The sequence below is a fragment of the Gobius niger genome, assembly GCF_951799975.1.
Source record: "Gobius niger genome assembly, chromosome: 16".
In the NCBI taxonomy this organism is placed as follows: domain Eukaryota; kingdom Metazoa; phylum Chordata; class Actinopteri; order Gobiiformes; family Gobiidae; genus Gobius; species Gobius niger.
Genome location: NC_136867.1, coordinates 2,928,030 through 2,953,206, shown reverse-complemented (window position 1 = coordinate 2,953,206; position 25,177 = coordinate 2,928,030). Strand labels below are relative to the sequence as shown.

Sequence of the window (25,177 nt, the reverse complement as noted above, 5' to 3'; positions counted from 1 at the left end):
ATAACACTGTCCGCTCCACTATGCTTCTATAAAGGCTAGAAAGTGAAAAGTACAAAGTGTGTGCGTGAGTGTTTCGGAATCAGAATCACAACTGGTGTTATTGCCATTGTCAGTGAACAGCTTCACTAACTAGGAATTTTCTTTGGTCACTCGTGCAACATGAAACATTTCACATAAAACTTGGTGGATATAAATAATATAGTATTAAAGTTTTAATAATTTAAGTTTATGCATAAAAGTAGATTAACTAGTGATGGGCGAGTGAAGCCTTGTAACACTTAGAGGCTTTCCTAGCAAAAAAGTGTTGTGTCTCTGTGCAGTTTCATTCTTGTTTGAACACGGACCTCTTTAATGTTAACTTTATTATCGAGACTTCTCATAAACACGACTGAAGCACCAACACAATCATGTGGAAGTGAAGTTTCAAACAGACGTTTGGCAGTTTTATTATTTGCAGCCTGATATTGAGGTTTGAATGATCAAATAAATCATAGGCCGATAAATAAGAGTCATTTTCTTTGTAACGTGGGTCTGTGCTTAATGGAGCTCCAGTGGGCGGGGCCTCAGTCACCTCTGCTGCTCAAAGGCAGGACATCAAGGCGCGAACTTTTTACTTCATTCAGTCAGAGCTAATTTTGGCTCTATTTGCTGTAGATGGCGCTCCTTACGTTTCCCTCGCCTGATCCGCTCCACGCCTGCTTTTGTATCTGTTCAAAAGCAGGACTTTGCAAAGAATAAGAAAATACAAAATGGATTATGGCAGGCCCACAGCCACTTTCACCAATGGGAAATGGGGGAAATACAGCACATTTATTTATCTATCACTAATGATTTGCATCACTATATGGACAAGGAAACATCTGTTGTTTAGCGCCTCGCTGCTAAAGGCCGCTCAGTGAGACGCTCTGAGCTGATGACCCGCTTTGAGACACGATACGCAACGCACAGAATGAAGCAGTTTTTGAGAATCACGTGACCAGGTGTTACTGAAAGAGGCTCCGGCGCAGCGTTTCAAAGCAATCTGCTTCAGGAAGAGCGAGTTTTTTGGCCATCATTAAGATTAACATAAAATATGGTAAAACGACAGTTTAACGCAAAACAACAGCGTGAATGTTACAGATGCATGAAAACTTTGCAGCAGATCTGAGTGTGGACAGACCACATAGTGACAAATGGCTGGGACAGGTTATTACGCTCATGAGTCCATCTATCCATCCATTTTCTTCCACTTTTCCAATGCCGGGTCGTGGGGGCAGGGCTGGAGCTGATCAAATCGCATTGCACCAGCCCCTTATGGCGCCTCCTGCAGGTGGTGGGTCCACAGAAGGTTGGCCTCAGGATTCTAACTGGGCCTGTTGGTCTCTCATAACGGTCTTCTGACCTGTTCTTCGTCTGACCCGTCAACTAGGACCTGTTTGCCATGGGAGACCCTACCAGGGGCACGAAGGCCCAACAACAGAGCTCCCAGGATCATTCGGTTGCTCAAACCCCTCCACCACGTTAAGGCAGCAGTGGCAGGGGGGACGTTCATTAGTCTGATGCAGTTATTGAGTGTTTTTTTTGTTCATGAGGTATGGGTCTGGATGGACTGTAGCCTCCTGCCTGAGGGAGCAGGCTGGAGTGTCCAGGGTGAGGAGGGTCAGCTGTGATCCGACCTACACGCCTCCGGGTTCTGGAGGTGTACAGGTCCTGGAGAGATAGTAGCCTACAGCTTATCACCTTCTCAGCAGCACACACAATGCACTGCAGTCGAGACATGGTTGTCTGAGACACAGTTGCCAATGAACCAGTTTAGTGCAGTACCAGAGATTCCCACCCAGTTTTGTAACCTGTGAAGTAAGATCCTGTGGTCCACTGTGTCAAAGGCAGCGCTCTTACCTGCGTTGGTGTTCATGCGGATATGATTTGTCACCTTGATCAGAGCTGTCTCTGTGCTGTGGTGGGGCAAACACATTGTTAGACAGGAGAAAGTAAGTGAGTTGCTGATATACTACTTTCTCTAGGACTTTTCCTAAAAATGGCAAGTTTGTTATGGGTCGGTAGTTGCCTGGAACACCTCCCGCGGGAGGCGACCAGGAGGCATCCGGAACAGATGCCCTAGCCACCTCAGCTGGCTCCTTTCGACGTGAAGGAGCAGCAACTCTACTCCGGATCCTCCTCTCCAGCACCCTGGAGTAGACCTTACCGGGGAGGCTGAGGAATGTGATCCCTCTGTATTTGGAGCACACCCTCCGATCCCCCTTCTTAAAGAGAGGGAGCACCACCCCGGTCTGCCAATCCAGGGGCACTGTCCCCAGGATTGGCAGATCTGGTGGCAGAGTTTCCATTTGTGTTGTGGAAATTATGGCATTTTTAATGCGTTGGACTTCGGACATCTGGTTGAACACACAAAGCACTTCTTTGTAAATCTCAAAATGAACCTGGAGCTTTGACTTGCGACATTTCCTTTCGGCTTTTTGGCACTCCCTTTTCTGTGCCCTGACCGAATCTTCACTTCTCTAAGGTGCCTTTTGCCTATTGTTAACCATTTTAACCTTGACAGGAGCAATAGTATCCAAAATATTTAAGACCCTTGATGTGTAAGAGTCCAACAGATTATCAACATTAGAACATGGGGCATTTTCAAATCTGATCATTTCCATAAACTGTGTCCTTGTTGTATCAAATATGTCTTAGTTGAATATCTCCAGGCCCAACCACTGGTTTGGGTGTAACAGACAAGTCAAAGAAGACACAAAAATGATTGGACAAGCAACATCAACAACATTCACATTTGATATATTAACACATTTTGTAATAACTAGATCTGGAGTGTAGCCTTTGTTGTGAGTCGCCTCACTCACGGGCTGAGTTAAACCAAACATTTCAAGGACAGCACTAAGTTCTTTTGCATGCCTGTCATTGGTTACATCCACATGCACATTAAAATCACCTGAAATTACTAAACAATCAAAATCAATGCACATAAATGGAAGTAGTTTAGTAAAATCTTTAATAAAGCAGTTCTGTGGTGGTTTGTAAATAGTCATATAAAGTATGGCAGATTGTTTTATCTCCATTTTGAATGACACATACTCAAACAATGGAAAAACCCCAAATGACAATTTTTGTGGAAGTAAATGTTCCCTGAATATGGCACAAACACCCCTCTGGTTTTGGCGTGTTTCAGACACAAAATTGAAGTGAGATGGACTACACTCAATCAAAACTGCATTACCAGTGTTTTTGTCTAGCCATTTTCAGTTAAAAACATAAAATCTTATTTATTAAAAAGGGTGGGTGTATCATTAACTGTGGCTGAGTCCATAGGTGCAGATGGTGCTGCTGTGGCTGAAACCTTTACTGTGGACTCAGCCACAGTTACAGACGCAGCTGCGACTGTATCTTTTAGAGAGAGCTCCTCTCGGCTCTCTCTTGTAGCTAAGGCCTCCTCTGATTTTGCAGAGCGTGGAGGAGATTCTCCGTCAGTCGTCTCACTCCACCTCTGCTCAGATGAGGGCCATTTCCTTTAAACAAATCATCTCGTTGCCAGAACGGATTAAAGTTCTATGAAATACAGTCCTGTTGACTCACAGACTTTGGACAGCTATGTATTCTGAAACAGAAACATGTGACTGAAACAGCTGGGAGAATTAGTTTATTCTCCCGTCGATGTTTGGGATGGGGCCACTGATGAAAATGTGTATTGCCTCTTTTTCCAGACTATCAAGTCTCTCAAAAAGTTTATTGAACTTTTCCTTCAGGGCTTAAGACTCTGGGCCAGATCTTGTGACTGGCGCAGTCCATGCGCAACTCTAAACGCAACGTGGTACATGCACGATCTTGCATGTGGCGCAGGTTTTGCGCCAAAGGCTGCAAGAGAGGCCGACTGAGGCGTGGTTCATTACAAGCAGCACTCGTGCCGCTCTTCTGTGGCAACGTTCACATTATGTTCCTCTTTGCATCGCGCTGCCTTGTCTTCTTCCTTAGAATCGACGTCAAATTAAAAACAAAAGGGAAATTGCCTTGAAAAGTCTGTTTGAGCGTCGGTTACGCATGGCCTTACTTTGATACAGTAGATCAACACGCACACGCCTAACACCAAAACAACAACAGTTTTCTATAAATAAACCACACATGCCTCAAGTGCCACAACACCAGGTCTAATCTGCGTTTTAAGGTGACATTTCCATCGTGTGTCAGTCTTTACCTCCTGATGATGCTCCTTGTGTAGCCACAGCTCAGTCCAAAAGAAAGAAGCGCATTTTGCAGGGCAGCAACCTTTTTTTTTTTTCCAATTTAGCCGCTCCAAGAATCCTGCAGCTGTAGCGCAAATGTTCCAATAAGCTACAGTTTTCTTGCAACTACTGCATAACTCTGCAACTCCTCTGCAGCCGATATGACAGTTTCTGATCATTTAAATCCTGTACATTTCGTAACTTTGCGCATTCGAACGGTGTCCAGCGCGAGGCTGCTGCCTCTCTGTCCCGCCCGCTCATCTTGGATCTGCAGCGGCTGCAGCAGCGGATCGACAGTTTTATTACTTTAATCTTTACTAAACATTGCGTGTTGCATCGTGCATGTTACGCGTGTACAAGAGAACCCCCCCTCGGAACCCACCGCCTTCCGCAGGTCTGGGGAAAGCATGGGGAGGGGGCGGCACCACAACATCGCAATGCGAGTCTGTCCCCCCTCCTGTCCTGCCCACTTTTTGCGCCATGTATGACACTGAAGATTGCAAGGCGCGCCCCCGTCTGCGTACTCGTCTTCTCTACAGCCTGCGCTATGAACCACAAGATCCGGCCCTCTGTTTCTTACATGTTGGTCCACAGCACCAACATGTAGAACAAGTTATTAATTACAGGGTTATTTGTGATTTCCTTGTTTAGAACATCTATGATGTCAGAAACTGTAGCGCTCGGGTAACTGTTGTGGATGATCCCATCATTGTTTATATTAGATATGGCTCCGTCTCCAAGCACCAGGATATCTCTGGCCTTGAAACTTGGCACACTTTTTTTCTCCGTCTTTGTTTTGACTTCTTGTTGTTGTCTGTTTCTTTCTGATTTTCTCTACTTGTTATACTCATTTTCTGAGAGAGGTGAAAACCTTTGTTAACTTTATTTCATGTTCCTTTTTACCAGCATGTTGTCTTTGCTTTGGCCTAGCAACAAGTTTAGCTTTAGGTTGCAAGTATCAGTTTTTCCAGTCTTCCTACCATGTTCCACAGGGAGCGTGTCATTAAGTCCTTTACCCGTCTCTAAGGCAACAATCTTGTCCTGTAGTATGTGAATTTCTTGTTGATAAATCCAACAGCTTTCTCAAGGAGATGTTTGCGTTACTCCCTCAGCCATGTTGACAAGACTGTCGTCGCTTTTTCGTCAGATGAGTTGTAAAATAAAGGCATAAAATGATTGAAAAGTCTTGGCTCACTTAGAAGAAGAGAATAAAATCATATCCATGTGACATGTGCCAAAAAAAAGAATGATGAAAAAGCGAATAAACAAGCAAACAGGAAACAGCTTTTGTATTCTTTTCACTTCAGTAAAAATGGATCTGTATCATGCTATTTTAGCAAAACCCAAAGTAAAGTACAGGCAGCAAAAAGTGAAGTTTCTTCACGATGCAGTTATAAGGAGTTGACATTTGCAACACAGCTTCAAAAATGGCTAACACACACAAGCTAACACGCGTTTTGACTCACCGCCGCTCTGGTCCATCGCTGTTTACATTATGGGACTCGCGTTGGTTATACAAGTTAAATCCACTTTGATTCTGGTGAAGGTTCATCAAGCATCCATCAAGAGACAGTCACAGAAAAAACACTATTTTAGTGATAGTCGCTGAATCCCGGAAAGAAATTCCAACTTCTGGTCCTGTACCTCTCGTAGCCATACGCGCTTTTCTCCGTGACATTATCGTTAGGAAAGACAAAAGAACAGGTGTCTCCAGAATAGGCGCACGGGGTGTGTTTGTTTTGTCTGCAGGGGCAGCTCTGACCTCTGGAAGTTTATTTCTTTCTTACAACACAAATAATGAAAAAGCTGTTTTAAAAATTAAAATCAGGCCGTAAGCATAGACTTAAGACATTACATTACAGACGTCGAGCACGTTCCGCTGTGACGACACAATTGAGCAAGTCAGTCGTTCACCAGGAGAGGGTGGAGCAGCTGCTCAGAGAGCATGGTATAAAACTTGGTGAGTACTCGATTCTGATTGGCTGGATGGTGTCTGTTAAAAAGTGTTATACCATGGTCTATGTGAATACTCAATTCTGATTGGCTGGAAGGTGTCCGTTCAAAAGTGTGGCTCTTCCATTCATTCGCAATGGTAAATATGGATGCAGTACACTATTTGGCCACCAGCGTCAAATTGGGGGCACTGTTTCACTCCTTTCGCAAAGTTAAGGAAACACTGTTGTGGTGTCATTATCAATCACAGAGCGTTGTATAAACTTTCACAGTTTTCCAACTTTTATTGCAAAGGTTGTTGACATCAACAACAGTATATGTTAAAAAATGACTTAAAAGAATTGATGCTGAACTGACATTTCAAAATAATCTAAAGGGAGCATTTTCTTTGAGTTAAAGCAGTACTAAGTAACTCTTCCCCCTAGAGGCCATAAGTGCAACTGCAGGTGTAGTAGCAAGTTACGATTTTTTTACTTATTAATTGTCTTGGAGAGTAGACAGGAAAGGCGAAGGGAGAGAGGGTTACTGTGCATCCAATTATACAATGAAAATATTTTTTTTCACTCAAACTTGGCTGTAAATACTGTTTAAAGTGACGTTAGCCCGCAGTTAGCTTTGCCCGTTAGCATGTTAGCTTCTTCTTCGTGATTTCATTAGTGTGTATTGCTTGCTCCGCACCGGTGGCAGTCAAGTTGCAAACATGGTTTTCTGGCCAGAGACACCAGGGGGAGATGAAAGACCCTCCAATCATCCCATAAACACTTGTATCACCCCCACAGGGACTACGGAAAGGATTTATTAAGGTAAACAAGTTACTTAGTACTGCTTTAATCAATGAGGTTAAGTTACTGTAGGTGCTGTAGATACAGGTGTTTGTTTGTTTTTTGCACTAAATTGCTACAGTAGTAGTAGTATTTGCATAGATTGAATCAAATGCAAATGTAGGCTATCGAAAAAATAAAAAGTAAATAGAATAAGTTACTTTCTAATTTGCAGTTATATGTGCTTTTCGTGCTTGACATTGCTGTGTTTGGCCCGCGACTCACAGGCACCTTTTCATTTTGGCCCTCGGAGACAAAAAGTTTGGGCACCCCTGCCCTAACCCCTCATTCACTACATAAGCCCGCACTATATAGTCAACTATATAGTCCACTGATTCTGTTCACGATTCAGACAGAAGCCCACTACTTTCTCCGAGCTGTGTGACGTCGGTGTGCAGATTTCTTTCTCTTTTTTTTTTCTAATCAGAATTTATTTACTGTTACAGACGTTAATTTTTATGAAACAGAACAACATTTGGCACTTTTACAGGCCTTTGTTTTGACATTTAAATTAAAAATAAAACTATCATAACAAAAAAGGCTCAAAGACGTGCAGAAAGTAGGTCAGGCCGATGTCTACTAGCACACCATCTGCTAAAAGTTTGCTAAACTCCGGGAAAAATGTATTTCTGCGATAAAGACCAACCAAACTCATGACACAGTGGAATATTTATGGATAAATACAAGTCAGATACGTTATATTTAACACAGATTTTACATGAATGGCTTGGATTATTTGAGAGGAAGCTATCAGTCATTTAACAGCTCAAGCTAAAGGCATCCATGTATTTCTGAAAACGGACTCCTCGGTGTGCATTATCCCTTACATAATACAGTACAGTACATGTTCTTCAAAAAGACACCATTTGTTGACAACATTTAGATTCAAGTGGATCTTCATGCAGATTTATGAAAAAAAACATTAAAATACAATAAAATATGTGATTTCACACAACAATAGATAAAACATTGAAGAAAGTGCTTGATCTCATAATCCTGGTCAAGGCCATTAGGTGTTGGAGTTTTAATGTATTTACACCTTATTCCGCTCCGCCCACTTTTGCCACTTTTTGCTTTGTCTCGGCACTTCTGTTGTACAGAGACTTTCGGTCGAGCGCGAAGCCCGTTCATTTAAACGGAGAACGAGGGAAAATATTCTTCGCTCAAACATGATGTTTAGTCGATTGATTTGTGTAAAATGTTCACTTGCACCAACATGTCAACACTGCACTGTTTCTCTGTGCAGCCGAAAACCGGCTTCTTTTTCGTGTAGTGACTGATTTTATGTGGACTTCTCCAGTCCCATGTTAACACATAGGAGAAAAGGGGCAGGCACAATTAATGGCGGCGCCCACGCAAGCCTCCGGAATAAGGTGAATATATGGAAGCGTTCTCTTTGTAGGAACAACTTGTTAATGTCTCCTCTTCTAGGGAGTTTGAACTGCTCAATCCATATAAATGAGAGAGGAGACAGGATGCTGTGCTTCCTTAAAATGGAAAAAATATTTTTGTCATGGATGTGTACAAGTTTTGTATTTGTAAGTGAAATTGCACTGTGTGCAGAAACAACACCAGTAATTGCCAGGTGGGGGGTCAAAACTTTTACAACATTTATAAAGTTAAAGGACTTCTGTGATTTTGCTCGCTGTGTGCCACATGACAATTCCTGACTCTCTCCTGTCTACTTTGTACTTCCAGCTCCCTAGAGAACTCCACCCTGCCGGACCCTCTGAACTGTGAGATGGAGTACTTAAACCCATACTGGATCCACACAGTGATCCCAGTCTACATATACACCATCTCCGCACTGGGCATCCCCCTCAACCTACTGGTGCTGCTGGTCTTCCTCCTCCACAAGAAAGCCTGCACCTCCACCGAGATCTACCTGAGCAACATGGCCGCCGCCGACCTCTTCCTCGTCATGTTTTTGCCTTTTTGGGGCAAATACGTATCCAATGAATACAGTTGGACTTTCGGCGGACCTATGTGTAAGATCGTGGGTCTTCTGATTGTACTCAACTACAACTGCAGTATATATTTCCTCATTCTGGTCTGCGTGGATCGTTTTTTGGCATTGGCACACCCACTGTCACAATACAAACTGCACAAACGCAAATACGCCAAGATGAGCTGCGTGGTCGTGTGGTGCTTTGGTTTGCTGATCAACATCCCGACTCTCCTGTGCAGAAATGTTGTAGATCATTATGAGTACACGTGTGAATTCACCTGTTCGTCAGAAGTGTACCTGGCCAACGACATCGTCCAAACCATAGTCGCGTTCATCATCCCGCTTCTGATTATTTCCTTTTGCACAGTCAGAATCCTCCGTGTGCTGAGGGAAAGGCCTACGGAAGACATGAGCGATCAGAAAACCGAGCGTAAAGTGACTGTCCTCGTTTTGGCAGTGCTGCTGGCGTTCCTGATCTGCTGGCTGCCGTTTCGAGTGCTAAAAGTGGTGGAACTCGCGATCAGATTCAAACTCATTGGGGAAACTTGCAAACTGGCCAGGGTTATCACAGTCTGTCAGCACATCTTTCTCTACTTTGGGTTCTTCAACAGCGATCTCAACCCCGTTCTGTTCGTGATCATAGGGAAGAACTTTCGCATGAAGATGCGGGAGTTGAGCGGCTCAAGGAGGAAGTCCAGCGGGCAGTTCGCCAGCACCACCACGAGCTCGAGTCCTTTGTAATCACGGAAACTTCAGGGCAATGCCAACACCGTTGCATGATCGACCCCGGGACCTGTCTCGTGATATGGTTGATTTGATAAAAACGTTGTTGTGACATTTTGTTTTGACATACTGGACAAGAACCGCAAGCGGCTGAGCAGGTTTTATGCATAAAACTTACGGAGTTTACAAGTCTATGCTAACTTTTAAATGTATTGTGATTTTTGTGGAATCAATTAGGCATTTTCAAGAATCTGATTTTTTTTTTTTAGAATTGATTCATGACATTGCATCACAATGCCTTTGGTGGACTTTCCAGCCACATTTGCATGCAGTTCTGTAGGTTTATGGAGCAAGTCTTTGAAACTTGCTCAGACCTTGTAAGTTGTTTCTAACTATGTTGTTTTGAATTCCTGTGTCCTTGATGTTAAAGGGATATTTCAGGATTTTTGACATAGGGCCTCATTTCCTAGTTATCCAGAGTGTTGCTTATATTATATTAGAGATATTTTTTTTGTAATTCATGTAGTTCTTATGTTTGAAGAGTTTCGTGGCGCTAGGCTAATGCAAGGCTAGCGCATTTCTACGATATCAGCTAGCCTGCATTAAAAACAGTCTGACCCGCTCCACAGAGCATCTGAGGCAAATCACTTATAACACCAGACTAACCATATAAATGTAGAATAATTTTAACCATTTTGCATTTAAAATACCTTATATTTGAGCAGCATCAGCTTCATGTTTGTATAAGCTACGCAGCGGTGGAGTGATCTGCTAGAAAATAGTCCCTCAAAATGCAATCATTCATGTGATGCAGGTCAGTTATATTCCAAAAATGATTCTATCGACACAGACATTTATATGGTTAGTCTGGTGTTATAAGTGATTTGCCTCAGGTGCTCTGTGGAGCGGGTCAGACAGTTTTTAATACAGGCTAGCTGATGTCGTAGAAATGCGCTAGCCTTGCATTAGCCACGAAAATCTTCAAACATAAGAACTGCATGAAATATCTCCAGGTATCAGCAACACTCTGGATAACTAGGAAATGAGGCCCTATGTCAATAATCCCGAAATATCCCTTAAATTTGCACCGTCACTGACTCATGGACTTTCGAGAAGGAGCAATTGGGAAACCCTAAACCAGTCTGTGCCCAGTTTGAATTTCTGGATTCCCAATCGATATGGACATACTCCAGAAGGAGTTTGAATAAAGTTCTGAAAATGACTGGATATAATAACTGTCTTTTACTGGCTTGCAGCTGCAGATGTTACTGAATCTATGTTAAAGAGTTTATAACAACATTTTTAACCATGTTATACTGTATTGTGGACTAGTGTTTTGTTTTGTTTCATTTGTGCATGTTTTGTGTAATCCTGCATGTCAAATTGATCTTCAACACTCCAATCTAATCTAATCCAGCCTGCGGTCAAACTTTTGTCCCTGTGCAGATTAGCTATTGATAACACCTGCCATATTAAATCATACTACAAGGCCAAGGAGTGCTACATCAATCAATCAAATTTTATTAGAGCCCTTTACAACACTCAAGGCGACCAAAGTGCTTTACAATAAAATATAAAATTATACATAAAATCCATTAAAAACATTCATACAACCAAACAATAAAACATATACGATAAAATGTACTAAAAGTGTCGCCGTGCTACTTAGTGTTAAAAGCCAGTCTGAATAAATGCGTCTTGAGTCTGGATTTAAAAGGCCAAAATCAGTGATGGTGCACAAATCAGGGGGCAGCTTATTCCAGAGTCTGGGTCCAGCTACTGAAAAGGACCGATCACCCCAGTGCTTGTACTTGGTCCTGGGCACTTCTAGCAGGAGCTGGTTTGACGACCTCAAGGATCTGCCCGAGTCACGAACAGTTAAAAGTTCAGACAAGTATGAAGGGGCCAGACCATTGAGGGCTTTAAAAACAAAAAGAAGGATTTTAAAATCAACTCTAAAAGAAACTGGAAGCCAATGCAACGAAAAAAGGACTGGGCTGATGTGCTGACGTCTGGGTGTATTTGTTAAAAAACGAGCTGCAGCATTTTGCACCAATTGAAGACGATTAAGACAGGACTGGGAAACTCCAAAACAAAGGGCATTACAATAATCAATTCTTGAACTGATAAAAGCGTGGATGGTTCACTCCAGGTCTGAGCGGTTTAAAAAAGGCTTTACTTTAGTCAAAACACACAGCTCATAAAAACTTGACCTGACCACACTGTCAATCTGTTTGTCAAAATGAAGCGAGTTGTCAAAGACAACCCCGAGGTTTCTGACCATTGGTTTAAAATAAGAAGACAGCAAATCAGAGTCTGAAAAATTTGAGTCACCAAACAAAATGAAATTTGTTTTATCCTCGTTTAAATGGAGGAAATTCTGGTGTAACCACAGTTTTATGTCAGATATGCAGTCCATGAGACATTTGACTTACATGAGTCGCAACCTAAGTTTTCAACATAAAACGTGCGTATACATGAGAACCCGTTATGCAATGTTTAACCACAAAACAGCACCACCTTCTGGATTGAAAACAAGGGTGCACATGTGCTCCTTTACTCATTTCAGCCTGAAAACAATATTGGCTGAGTTTTAAGACTTCAGATTTTCAATACAGGTATTTTGACATTGTGTCAGTGAGTGTCAAGATGCCGTCACAGAAATGGTTTGGACTTCACAGACTGTTAAACCATTTCAGATGACGACCATATGAACCTCATTGAGAAAATGCTAAGAATAAAGGGTGGCCATTTTGAAGAGTTTAAAATATACAACAGTTTGTGTTTCACTTTTTTGTTTCCTACATAATTCCATCTGTTCGTTAATGTCTTCAATGTGAATTACACAATGGAAATAGTTTTGCAAATAAAGAAATGCCGATTCATCAAAAGTGTTTCCAAACTTTTGACAGGTACTGTAGATATCTGACATATCAGACTATTTAAACCAGGGGTTCTCAACTTATGGGTTGAGGAACCACTTTCAGTGGGTCGCAGTACTTTCGCTGAAAAACCTTATTTGATTTTTATTTATCAACTGAAAAAATGTAGAAAGACAACTGGAGTCTGTTAAAGTTACTGTTAGTTAATTGTTTTTATCATAATTTCAGCTTCATGGGCTTTCTACTCATTTGAATTGTGTCGAAAATACAGTATCTTGGATTATACAACACAACTCATCAAATGTTATTTTGGACCCGTAGATTGTCTTCCTAGGGTTATGTTGGGTCCTGAAACAACTGATCTAAACTCCACATTATCAAAGAAGATCTTCAATGATGTAAGTCAGGCCTTCAGACAGTCCCGAGCAGGTCTTTAGTTCCATCTTGTGGGCATTTTTGAGTCTTCAGGCTCTATACCAGGCCTGTTCAATAAGCAATCAAAACAACTAAATAAAAAATATACTTTTAACTTGTAAATAATTATGAAATGATATGTATTTATGAACATTTTTAAACCTTATGCAAAGTGCATATTTTAACTTTTTGGCAAATATGAAATCATTAATCACATGAAATGAAACATTCTTATTGATCATGAATTATAAACAAAATATCCTGATACAAAATAATCAGGCTATTACAACTGTAATTATTGTTTTATGTTTTTATTATTACATTACATTATTCCAAAACTATATTGTATTTGATGATGTAGTGTGTACATAGAGTAGCAGAACAGTGCATTCAACAAGTCACGAATAAAGATGTTAAAAAGAGAAGATGATCTTGTTGTGTTCAGCTGCTACAGAACACACAGCATTTCATCACCTCATAGAAAGTAGAAGGTAGAAACACTGAACTTCGCAGCTGTGCAGCTACTTCTCCACGGTGCATTCAGCGCTAATGACGCACTGGCCTGATGCTGTGGAGCTACTGCTAACGCTCACACTTCCTCCAGTGTGCGCGATCGGGGACATGGGTATCAGTGAACCGCTTACCAGATCCCCGTGGGGTCGGGACGTCGGATGCTACTTTAACAGAAACTCCTTCTGCTGCAAAAACAAATTCCCCCACTCACAGTTCACCAGTTCACCACAGTAACTAATAACTAACACTGGCAGAAACCATTATTATGTAAAATAGGGTTTTAAATCACATTGGTCAATGTCATCGTCATGTCAGTTAGTGAATACTTGCCTCTCCCGTGGATGTAGCACCTTCTTTAACAGAGCAGAGAACATCGAGCTGCCGCTGAGTGAAAAACAGAGGCAGGCAAGGAGAGGCAGGCAAAAATTCAAGCAAAATAAAGGCACATTAAATTTATATTTTGGAAAAAAATTCACTCTTGAGAAAGACGGGCACATAAAGAGCTCAAGGAAAGTTGTCAGTTTAGCAGCTAAACTGTGTCTATTACAGCACCACTGATTTACGAGAGGTACCTAAGCTGAATTTTCTGGCTCCATGACAAACAGGGTCAGAAGCAGGCCGAGCCAGGAGAGGCAGTCATATAAATAACACGATCAAGACATGAACAGTTGGTCTTTTCCTCACTGCGGCCTTCCTGTTGCTCAGACCGATTCAGGAAAGACGTTCTTGGAAAAGCCCAGTGTAAACAGTCAGGGTGAGAGTGCTTCTGTCCTGGATTGTAAACAGACTAAGAAGAAAAGATAAATCAATTCCAAACCATATCCGTGGTCGTTATGGACTGATGTCATCTCTCAGTGCACTAAACACTTTACGAACAATGGAGGAAACCAGCAGAGGAAATGGCTAAAGCAACGTGCATTAAATCCCACACTGGGTTATTACCTATGCTGTGAAACTGTTTCAATTCTACAACACCTGCCTCTAAGTAAGTGTCTTACAGATCATTAGTCATTTCACATGACCCAAGATAGTGTAGTAAAATAGTAGAAAGTGTAACTTTTCAAAAGAATGTTAGAGACTGCCGTACATGGGTTTTTTCCATGGTAAAATACTGTAAATATATACAGTTACAAATATTGACCCACTTGAGACCACTCTGTCAGGAGATATTTGTGTTGCCACTGATACAGCCCTGCCATAAATTATGGAATTTTTTCAGGGTTCATACAGTCATGGAAATCCTGGAAAAGTCACTGAAGTTTAAAATGAAATATCCCGGCCCTGGAAAAGTTTAGGCATTTGTTAAAGGAACAGGCCACCGTTTTTCTATACTGAGATATGTTCTTACCTGAGCTGAGGCGAGTTGATACGTACCTGTCTGGTCTTTGTGCCCGTGGAAGAGCGTGGTAGCTTCTAACTCGTTTGGAGCTATAGGAATGCATTGGGAGAGGCCAAATGCTAACAACATCTTTGGTCGTTGTACGCATCAACTCGTCTAAGCTCAGGTAAGAATATATCTCAGTATGGAAAAACGGTGGCCTGTTCCTTTGAAAGTCATTTACGCTAAATTCTACATATGAAAAGTTTGGGGTTTTGGAACTTTTTTACAAATAGTGTTTAATGCTTGATCCATTATTTACTAACCTATAACATACAAAATTGAATTTTATTTACTAGTAGGCCTAGACAGTTATAATTGGGTCTTACATTATTTGTTCATTTCAGTTCTTACTGCATATTAGTCACTTTTATAGGATAGAATGTAATGGTATTGTACTATAGAGTTCGGGAATGTGACGTCATATCGCTAAGCATTATGGGATTAGCAGCAATTGTAAACTAATGGAGATTTAAAAAGTTAAAATACTGGAGTTATTGTTCACATTAAAACACTTGGACACCACAGTGAGTTTAATGTATTTACCAGCAGTAACTCAGCAGCTAACTTAGTTGTTCCACGGCTATTTTCTCCACTTTTTATACTGTTTTTAGCCAATGTTAGTCAATGGAAATGTATGCTAACAGCTGCAAAGATGGTGGATCTCCATGGTAACTGTGGAATTTCCCGAACTCTATAGGCTGGGAAAGACAGGTGAATTATTAGGACCTACAAAATTCTAGAAGAGCTAATACAGGTGAAACTTGGAAAAATTAGAGTATCGTTTATTAATACAACCTGTGCTCTGACATAATGAGCAAAAGTAGATGGGAAACTTTACAATCAAAATCTAAAAAGTGGTTACATAGGTGACATTTACAGCTAAACTTCATTCCATGAAGTTGAGCTTCATTCCATTAATGTTTCATTGATGCACCAGAAGGTCGTTACATGCAACAGACTGGATGTAGGACGTGTTATTGTAGCGCCCTAAACATTTCTTTTTGCTGTGTTATTTTATCGTTGTGTTGGATTTGTGCTGGCTTTTATTGGTTCACAATCACCAATTCCGATTTTTTGTTTTTTTACTCTTTGCAGGTATTTTGCCCAGACCTGCCCTATAATCTGTACAATCTTCAAGCAGGGCTCTTTGTTTTGTTCATGTCTCATTCCTCTTGATCCTGGTGTATGTTTGCACCATGCGAGGTGATATCCGAGTGGGGTGGGGCTCCCTCTGCTTGTGAGCTGGGGGGGTTTGAAGGTTCTGTTTGGGTGGGTGTTTGGGGGTTACTGTGTGTGCAGCAAATGTTTTCTCTTTGTGTTTTTAGTTCATGCAGGATGTTACTAACATGTTTTAAGATTTTTATCAACATGGTTATATTCATTTTGCTAGTTTGAATTGTAAAGGATTAATTAATGCTGTTATGCATGGTAAAACTTTGCATTATGTATGTGATCTTGGAGCTCATATGATACACAATTAAATAAACAGCGATATCTCTAAAATATGGTAGAGCTGAACAGGCCAGGTGTTCCATTCTCCTTTTTCTAGTAGATCCAGAAGAGCACCTATTATACTTCCTAAGTCAATTCCTTTTGTACAGTGTAAACCTATCACCGATTATACAGGCAGATTCATTATTGTTGCAGGTCAGATTTATGACTCTATGCTACAACTGTAATTCTCCACCACTTTATAAAGAACGACTTTCATTGCAGACAGAGGATTCGGAGATGTCTCAATATATTGCAGAACTGTTTAGTTGACTTTTTGAGGTCCAGATTTTATGAAGAAGGTTATGGTACAAGCAACCTGTTAGCACATTGTTTACGTCAGAATTGTATAGCTCCTTATACTCCTCTGAGCATTCTTCTACTGCAGACGCAGACTTGTTTTTGAATCACCTCCCCCACCACAACATGATGGCCTGGAACGACCTATGACGCTTCCAGAATTTGAAGCAGCTGCCAAGTCATTATTCAATGGTAAATCCCCGAGTCCCGATACATTTCCAGACATTTTGGAAGCAGCTTGCTCCCTTGAAAGTTCTGGACATGTTTACAGAAGCTTTTAACACAGGCTCACTTTCTCCAACATTATCTCAGGCTTGTATTATACTTCTTTTGAAAAAAGAAAATGACCTCCTCCTGAATCCTGCTCTCTGAGCAGCTGCTCCGTCCTGTTGTGACAGTTTTATTCAGAGTTAGTATCACCAAAACAAGTCACAGCAATGCACATACTAACCTATCGCCCAGCAGGCCAACAGACCGGCTTCTTCCTGTATCCCAGGCACATCACAAAAGATCTCCCGTCTGTCTCCACCGCCGCCCTGGTTGTATTATAATGCAAAGCGCCTTTTGGTCGCCTGCATGTACATCTCCAAGGGCCAGATCTTGTGGCGGCGCAAGCTCTTGGCGAAATATTTTCCGAGTGGCGGCGCCTTATATGTGCAGCCCACAGCTGCAGCTGAGTTTGTAACAACTCCTCGTTGCTTGGACGTGGAACTCCAGGGAGAAGTCCTAACCGCCGTGGGTCATCTGGTCTCAGTCTCCTCTTTGCTGGCATGCCTTTCCATGAAGAAACCCGGCACAACAGGATGGCTCTCTCTGGAGATGTACCCAGGCCCACCTAATGTACCCATAGGCCCCGGGGCTTAAACAGAATTGTAGGCCCCCCGACGTTATCGATGTTAATGCCATTGATCATTTCTCTTATTGATACGGTTCTTTATCGTTTCTCTTTTCAATTCATTAAAAAATAGGCTATAAATTATAATATGTGCTTCTTGTGTTGTTTTATTTAAAGAGAAATGAAAGTATAGCCTTCATAGACTTCACCTATTTTGACATAAACTTCCTCAAAGCATTTTTATGAAAGCTAATGTAAAATGGTTATTAAATTAACGGGACTTAAAGCTATTTCAGTGGCAGAAACTCTATTTTATGAACGAGGGTCGAAGGATATTCTCAGCTCTTCAGCGTCATAGTTTCTGAATGATACGAGCGAGCGGCAAAAGCACATGTTTCAGCACGTGCGCTTTGTTTTGGGTCTTAAAAACGTCGCAGCTGCACGTATAAGCGTGTATAAAGAGGACAAATTCAGACGGCTTCTTTACAACGTGTAGCGCGAACATCGCGGACGTTTAGGATGGTGCGCATGGTGCGTGTATCTGCAGGCGTGTATCTGCAGGCGTGTATCTGCAGGAAGGATCTTGAAACAAAAAAGGATCTTGAAACAAAACCACAGCATTATTTTTATGTTCACACTTTATCTGTATCTGCAATATAACGTACATTTCAATAATTGTTTTTGTTGTTATTTGTGATAGAGAATACAGCACAAAAACATTATACGTTGACATGGATACACATACCTAAAACCAGGGGTGTCGGACTGGGGGGGTAAAGGGTACTGAGTACCCAGGGCCCAGAGCAGGGTAGGGGCCCTCAAAAATGCTGCAAAAAGCGTTATGTATTGTACTTTCCAAGTTTCCTTATAATTGATACTGTAAGAACTGAACACAACCGGGCTAAAATACAATGGTTGCTACACAGAATTTTGCACAAACAACAATGATGGATAATATCTCAGGGCCCTGACACCCCTTTCAAATGTGCCAAATGGTTCAGCCCACACCGGTGTTCAGCACCGTGCGCTTCAACTCAGCAGTGACTTGATGAGGTGGACTCTGTAATGCAATGACACAGAGCCAGGAAAGAGAGTTATTAGTCTTGCCTCGCACTAATGTGCTTTTATTTAACACTAGCCTGTTCTAGCGGACCTTAGAGGCAACTTTCTTGTCATAAATGACAGTTAAACATGAGGTGAGGTGAGTCCTGCCTCTGCCTGCTCTGAGATGATGGTGCAGAGTCACAGACAGAGACAGAGCTCCGTCTCTCCTAGTTTTAGCCTCTAAAGTTTTTCTTTGCTCATAATTATTATAATTGAGCCATCAGGCCACAGTGACAAAAGCCACAGGTCGCACACCACATTTTCGCCAAATTAAATATGCTAATTAGCAGCGCGCATTTGGATTCACGCATTATAAATGCACAGCTTTGGAGACGAGCTAACGTCGTTCTAGTGAAAGGTGGAGCTCGTGCCATTTAGTATTTTCCAACGTAACTTTATAGAACAACAATTTACTGACAATACACTTAAAGGTATAGGCTTCAAATATGGCGAGGGACTAAATCAGACTGAAGCCCTTGAGTTTTTTGTTCAGGCCTGTGGGCCACAGAGACATCATACAGTATCATTTTTTTGTAAAATAGCATTTTAATGCCTCTTTTAAAGTTTTCTCAGCACAAATATCCTCTGTCCCTGGTGCAGTCCTCCTGTTTAATGTGATATGCTAATAATCATTATGCTCTACCTAAAACTAGCCATTTTAATTGGCCCAATGAAAGTAGAATATTCCACCCGAATCTAAATATCTATGTCACTACAGGATTAAAGGTTATTCAATTTCTGTAACTGAAGCCAAATCAGATGCAATTTCAAGTCAAACATTGACGACTTGAAACAAACAAACAAACAAACCATGAACTAAGTACTCATTGGATTGGATATGTGTTTTTGTATGAAGCACTTTTTTTGGCCAACCCATTTTTTCACTTAGTTAAGGTATTTATAATAAAGTTATAATAGAAAATAAATGAACTGCACTGTCAAACCACTAAACCACTGTTATGTCCACCAAGATAGTTTGTACCCAGGGCCCAGAATTTGGTAGTCTCGCCAACCAGACTCCGCTTCTTTACAGAAGAGGCAACACTCCATTGTGCGCTTTCAAAGGAAATGGCACGCAGCGATATGGAGCCTACCGACCAATCAGAGCAGCTCCCTGAACGTCACGTTGTTGCGCCTTTGTTTTGTAGTTTTTCAACACAAGCAACCACTTCCCGTAATGCTCCAACATAAACGACAGAAGTCATTTCCTGAACTCCGTGTGGCAGGAGCGCCGTGGTTAATGTCCGAATGATGACAACTTTCTTGGCACTGTTTCTGTCGTCACATCTGCTATGTTCTCATTGGCTGCTATGCGCTTCGGTTGTCCCACATTAGCCCCGCCTCAAGCAGTAGCTTTTCTACGACAGGGTCGCCAGACTAGTCTCATGTTTATTAATTAATAAACATTGGAGATTAGCCTGGATGCCAGGCTAAGAATTTGGTGCTATGCCCCTGCCTAAAACAGAGGAACTTCTCAACCTCTTTAAGCCACTTCACATTCAGAACGATGTCAATCAGTGCTTCATGTGCCACTGATCCTTTGGTAGTCCAAGCTTTGTCTCTTCAAGACCAAGTCCAGCGATGTCATACTACATACAAAGAGTGTCAGACATGTGTCAGTGATGACAGACATTACATGTGTTCAACAGGAGTAAAAAGCCTTATACCTTGCATCCAGCTGCTGTTTGGATGCCTCATCAATTGGGCCCCTTTCAAGGTCTCCAACTCCAGCTATAGCAAAGTCATCCGTGTAACGGCTGCAAGGTGTATGGCAGGCCGTAAACAAAGGCAGGACAACAGCGTGGAGTTCATCATTTCTACTCCTGCGAGACACAGCAGAAATACAATTTCAGTGTCTCCTCATTGACACGCACACTGGCTCCCCTCTTCAGCAGACACCGCGCTACTCAGAGGGAGGGGCAGCAGTATATTCATGGCCGTGTTACTACAAAAAATACATATATATATATATATAATTATTATTTTTATTTTTTTCCGGATACAGCTAACTTTCCAATATTTATTTGAACCAAAGTGAACAAAAGTGATCTTTACATGATGTCAGTGGGGGAATTCATTTACAGAGAAAAGCATATTAATTAAAATAAAATTAAACATACCTGCGAGACACAGCAGAAATACAATTTCAGTGTCGCATAAAGTCAAAGCTTGAACCAAACGGGGCCATCAATCTGGACAAAGTGTGCAACCATTGGAGAAGTGAGAAGGACAGATGGGAAAAATAAAGTCAAATTTAAGGCTACAATCAGATTTATACTTATTCTACTATAATGTAATGTATTGATACTTTTCTTTCATGGATATTAATCATTAAATACTGTTAGATTCTGAGCAGTGGAAATGCTAATTAAAACTGTAATTACATGTTTTACAGTGAAAGAGGTACATGTGCAGGACTCTCTCACCCAGAGCACATTACATGGTTCAGTTGGCAATTCATGTTTTGCCATAGTTTAAAAAAGATAAATACTGTACCTCAAATGTCTTTAACATACCATAAAAAATGACAGAGGAACATTGGCTGTAGTGGTCACGCATATTTTAATTTTCTTTAAATATGAAATTCTGCACAGTTGAAAGTTGTCGTGTTAAATATTCAAAGATTAACATTAAATTTAATACATTAAATAATTCCTGACAGTAAAAAAAAGCAGGAACATGAGGCCTGCATGATGTAACATGCATCCCGGATGACATTAACCACATGTCATCCTGGAACTGCTAGTTCAAACAATGCCAATGGCAACAACACAAAGGCATTGGCAAGATTGACACGATTCAATTCAAACACTGATAGATATAAACACACACAAGCAGAGGTAGGACGGGTTCTCATGTAAACACTTGTATTAATGTTTTACACGTTGTGCATACACAATGTTTTATGTATGGCAGGGGTTATCAATAGCTAATTTGCACAGAGATGAAAGTTTGACCGCAGACTGGATCAGAGCAAGTTTGGAGTGTGAAAAATGGATTTAAAATGCAGGATTACACAAAACATACACAAATAAAACACAAAAACCAATATACATTCACTAGCAAGGACCACGCCACAACAAAGTGCAATTAAGATTTTATTCACAAGGTTATACTGTGGAGTGAAACTGGGCGAGACTGTAGGTGGGGGCTCCGTCTCGGATGAACCCAGCTATTCGGGACCCCCCTTCTAAGCAGGATAATCATTGCTGAAAGGGAGGGAGGGTGGGGTCGACAGTTTCAAACAAACTGAGATGATGAGGCTTGGCTTGGCATATAATGGCTTGTGAGTTAGAGGCGTGGTTAGGTGAAAGCAAGACTGGTTGGTGTGCAAAGTGTGATAGGTTGAGGCGTAGTCCTGTTCCCGAACCTAGTCAATAAATATTGACTCCATTTTTGATTGTTATAAACCCTTTAACATCTGCAGCCACAAGTCAAATGCAATTATTGTATTCAGTCATTTTCAGAAGTTTATTCAAATTCTTTCTGGAGTATGTCCATATTGATTGTGAACAGTTTGAACTGGTGGATTCCCAAACTGGATGAGGGTTTCCTAATTGCAGTTGCTCTTTCTCTAAAGTCTTTGAGACAGCTTACAAAGTCTGAGCATGTTCCAAAGACTTCAGTATCCCAGAGTCAATGCAAGGCTCCATGCCCATAGAGTAAAACTTACAGAAGTGCATGCAAACGTAGCTGGAAAGTTCACTGAAGGCATTGTGATGCAATGTCACAAATTCACTTTCTTTTCTTTTCTTTTTTTCAGAATCTTGAAAATGCTTGAAAAAATGATTCTGCAAGGTAAATCTCAATACAGTATGTCCATCAACTCACTATCAAGTCTTCTCTCAACTATTAAGCTATCGGAGGTGGTTTAAATCAACATCACAAACTGAATCTTGATGTGTCACAACAAAAATCAAATCAACGATATCACATCGAGACATTGACAAGTCCTGGGATCTATTAAACGGCGCGAAGTTTCCGCGATGACAAACGACTCGAGCTTGTGGTGGTGCTGGCGGACCTCATGCTCGACTCCCTCCTTGGGCCGCTCAGGACCTCCCGCATCTTCCTGTGAAAGTTCTTCCCAACGATCACGTACAGAATGGGGTTGAGATCGCTGTTGAAGAACCCGAGGTAGAGAAAGATGTGCTGACAGACTGTGATAAATCTGGCCAGTTTGCAAGTTTCCCCAATGAGTTTGAATCTGATCGCGAGTTCCACCACTTTTAGCACTCGAAACGGCAGCCAGCAGATCAGGAACGCCAGCAGCACTGCCAAAACGAGGACGGTCACTTTACGCTCGGTTTTCTGATAGCTCATACCTTCCGTAGGCCTTTCCCTCAGTGCGCGGAGGATTCTGACTGTGCAAAAGGAAATAATCAGAAGCGGGATGATGAACGCGACTGTGGTTTGGACGATGTCGTTGGCCAGGTACACTTCTGACGAACAGTTGAATTCACACGTGTACTCATAATGAACGGTTTCATTGTCTGGTTTATACTCTACAACATTTCTGCACAGGAGAGTCGGGATGTTGATCAGCAAACCAAAGCACCACACGACCACGCAGCTCATCTTGGCGTATTTGCGTCTGTGCAGTTTGTATTGTGACAGTGGGTGTGCCAGCGCCAAAAAACGATCCACGCAGACCAGAATGAGGAAATACACACTGCAGTTGTAGTTGAGTACAATCAGAAGACACACAATCTTACACATAGGTCCGCCGAAAGTCCAACTGTATTCATTGGATACGTATTTGCCCCAAAAAGGCAAAAACAGGACGAGGAAGAGGTCGGCGGCGGCCATGTTGCTCAGATAGATCTCAGCGGCGGTGCAGGCTTTCTTGTGGAGGAGGAAGACCAGCAGCACCAGTAGATTGAGGGGGATGCCCAGTGCGGAGATGGTGTATATGTAGACTGGGATCACTGTGTGGATCCAGTATGGGCTTAAGTACTCCATCACACAGTTCAGAGGGTCCGGCAGGGTGGAGTTCTCTAGGGAGCTGGAAGTACAAAGTAGACAAGAGTCAGGAATTTTCATGTGGCACACAGCGAGCAAAATCACAGAAGAAGTCCTTTAACTTTATAAATGTTGTAAAAGTTTTGACCCCCCACTTGGCAATTACCGGAGTGGTTCTAGCACACAGTGAAATTTCATTTACAAATGCAAAACTTATACACATCATGACAAAAGTAAAATAAAATTAAACCACTTATATGCCCTGGCGGACTTGGCTATGTGGGAAAAACTCCAGCCAGGTGATTCTGACCACCAGCCTGGCTCCACATCATGGAGAAGGGTCCCCCGGCCACTGCTCCTTACGGGCTGCCCCAGTGGCATCGAAGGATGGGTTAAATACAGAGGACAAATTTCCCTACGGGGACAATAACAGCCTCCTCCCCTCAGGCAGGAGGCTACAGTCCATCTAGACCCATACTTAATGCCATCCGCCATCAGACTCATGAACAAAAAAAGACCCAATAACTCTGTATCAGACTAATGAACGTCCCCCCCCTGGAACCGCCACCTTAACATGGAGGGAGGGGTTTGAGTACCCGAATGATCCTGGGGGCTCTGGTGTCGGGGGTTACGTGCCCCTGGTAGGGTCTCCCATGGCAAACAGGTCCTTGGTGATGGGTCACACAAAGAGCGGGTCAGAAGACCCTTATGAGAGACCAACAGGCCCAGTTAGAATCCTGAGACCGTCCTTCTGTGGACCCACCACCTGCAGGAGGAGCCATTAGGGTCTGGTGCAATGTGATTTGAGCAACAGCTGCCCCCATGACCCGGTAGCGGAAAAGTGGAAGAAAATGAATGGATGGATGTATATCTACCAAGTTTTATGTGAAATGTTTCATGTTGCACAAGTGACCTAAGAAAATTCCTAGTGAAGCTGTTCACTGACAATGGCAATAAAACCAGTTGTGATTCTGATCCGAAACACTCAGGCACATACTTCATACTTTTCACTTTCTAGCCTTTATAGAAGCATAGTGGAGCGGACAGTATAATATTGATCTTTCAAATGTAGTCAAGTGAAAATATGCACACATCACAATGCCAAATGCGTATTAGACATAATTGGAACTTTTAAGGAAGAAGCCAAAAGGTTGCAGACCCCAACACCAAAACCAATAATACATCAGCCTGTAGCGTCTTCCTTCTTTCTCCCAATCGTTAAAAGCTACTCTCAGACGTGAACATACCTCATGTTCGCTTCAATGTTGTTCTGCTGAAGCTCGTGCGTCTCTGCCTTCCTGTGCGCCTGTTCTCCTCCTTTTATGCTCTGATCCAGTCGGAATCGTCAGAGAGTTCCCTGGAAGCAGTCTGCTTTTCCACACCCGTCATACCTTTACACTCTGCTCCTATTCGCTCATGAACACACCTCTTAGTGTTCCAGTCACTACGGGGTTGGAAAAGACATGTTGGCAGTTTGTCTTTTGCAACTTCCAGTTTTACTTCCCTAAAAGGGCCATTATCACATTTCTGTCCCATTTCCCACCCAAGAAAATCATAATATTTGATAATTTCAGATCATATCTTTGTGGTTTTTAACATTTTATCCAACTTTGAATTTCTGGTGTAAGTTGGA

At 41.9% G+C, this 25,177-nt stretch overlaps 2 protein-coding genes across 2 annotated transcripts; one reads left to right on the top strand and one right to left on the bottom strand.

Annotated features, from left to right (window-relative positions):
- Positions 1–8,693: 8,693 nt before the first annotated feature.
- On the top strand, positions 8,694–9,735 carry LOC306976226 (B2 bradykinin receptor-like). Its single transcript, XM_079574122.1, has one exon. It carries the CDS (start codon positions 8,733–8,735, stop codon positions 9,678–9,680), a length of 948 nt encoding a protein of 315 aa, XP_079430248.1. The 5' UTR covers positions 8,694–8,732; the 3' UTR covers positions 9,681–9,735.
- A 12,807-nt stretch (positions 9,736–22,542) lies between these two features.
- Positions 22,543–24,796, bottom strand: LOC306976325 (B2 bradykinin receptor-like; the record flags this gene model as incomplete). Its single annotated transcript, XM_079574245.1, has 2 exons — positions 22,543–23,587; positions 24,792–24,796. 2 exons carry the CDS (start codon positions 24,794–24,796, stop codon positions 22,546–22,548), a joined length of 1,047 nt encoding a protein of 348 aa, XP_079430371.1. The 3' UTR covers positions 22,543–22,545.
- Between the last annotated feature and the right edge of the window lie 381 nt (positions 24,797–25,177).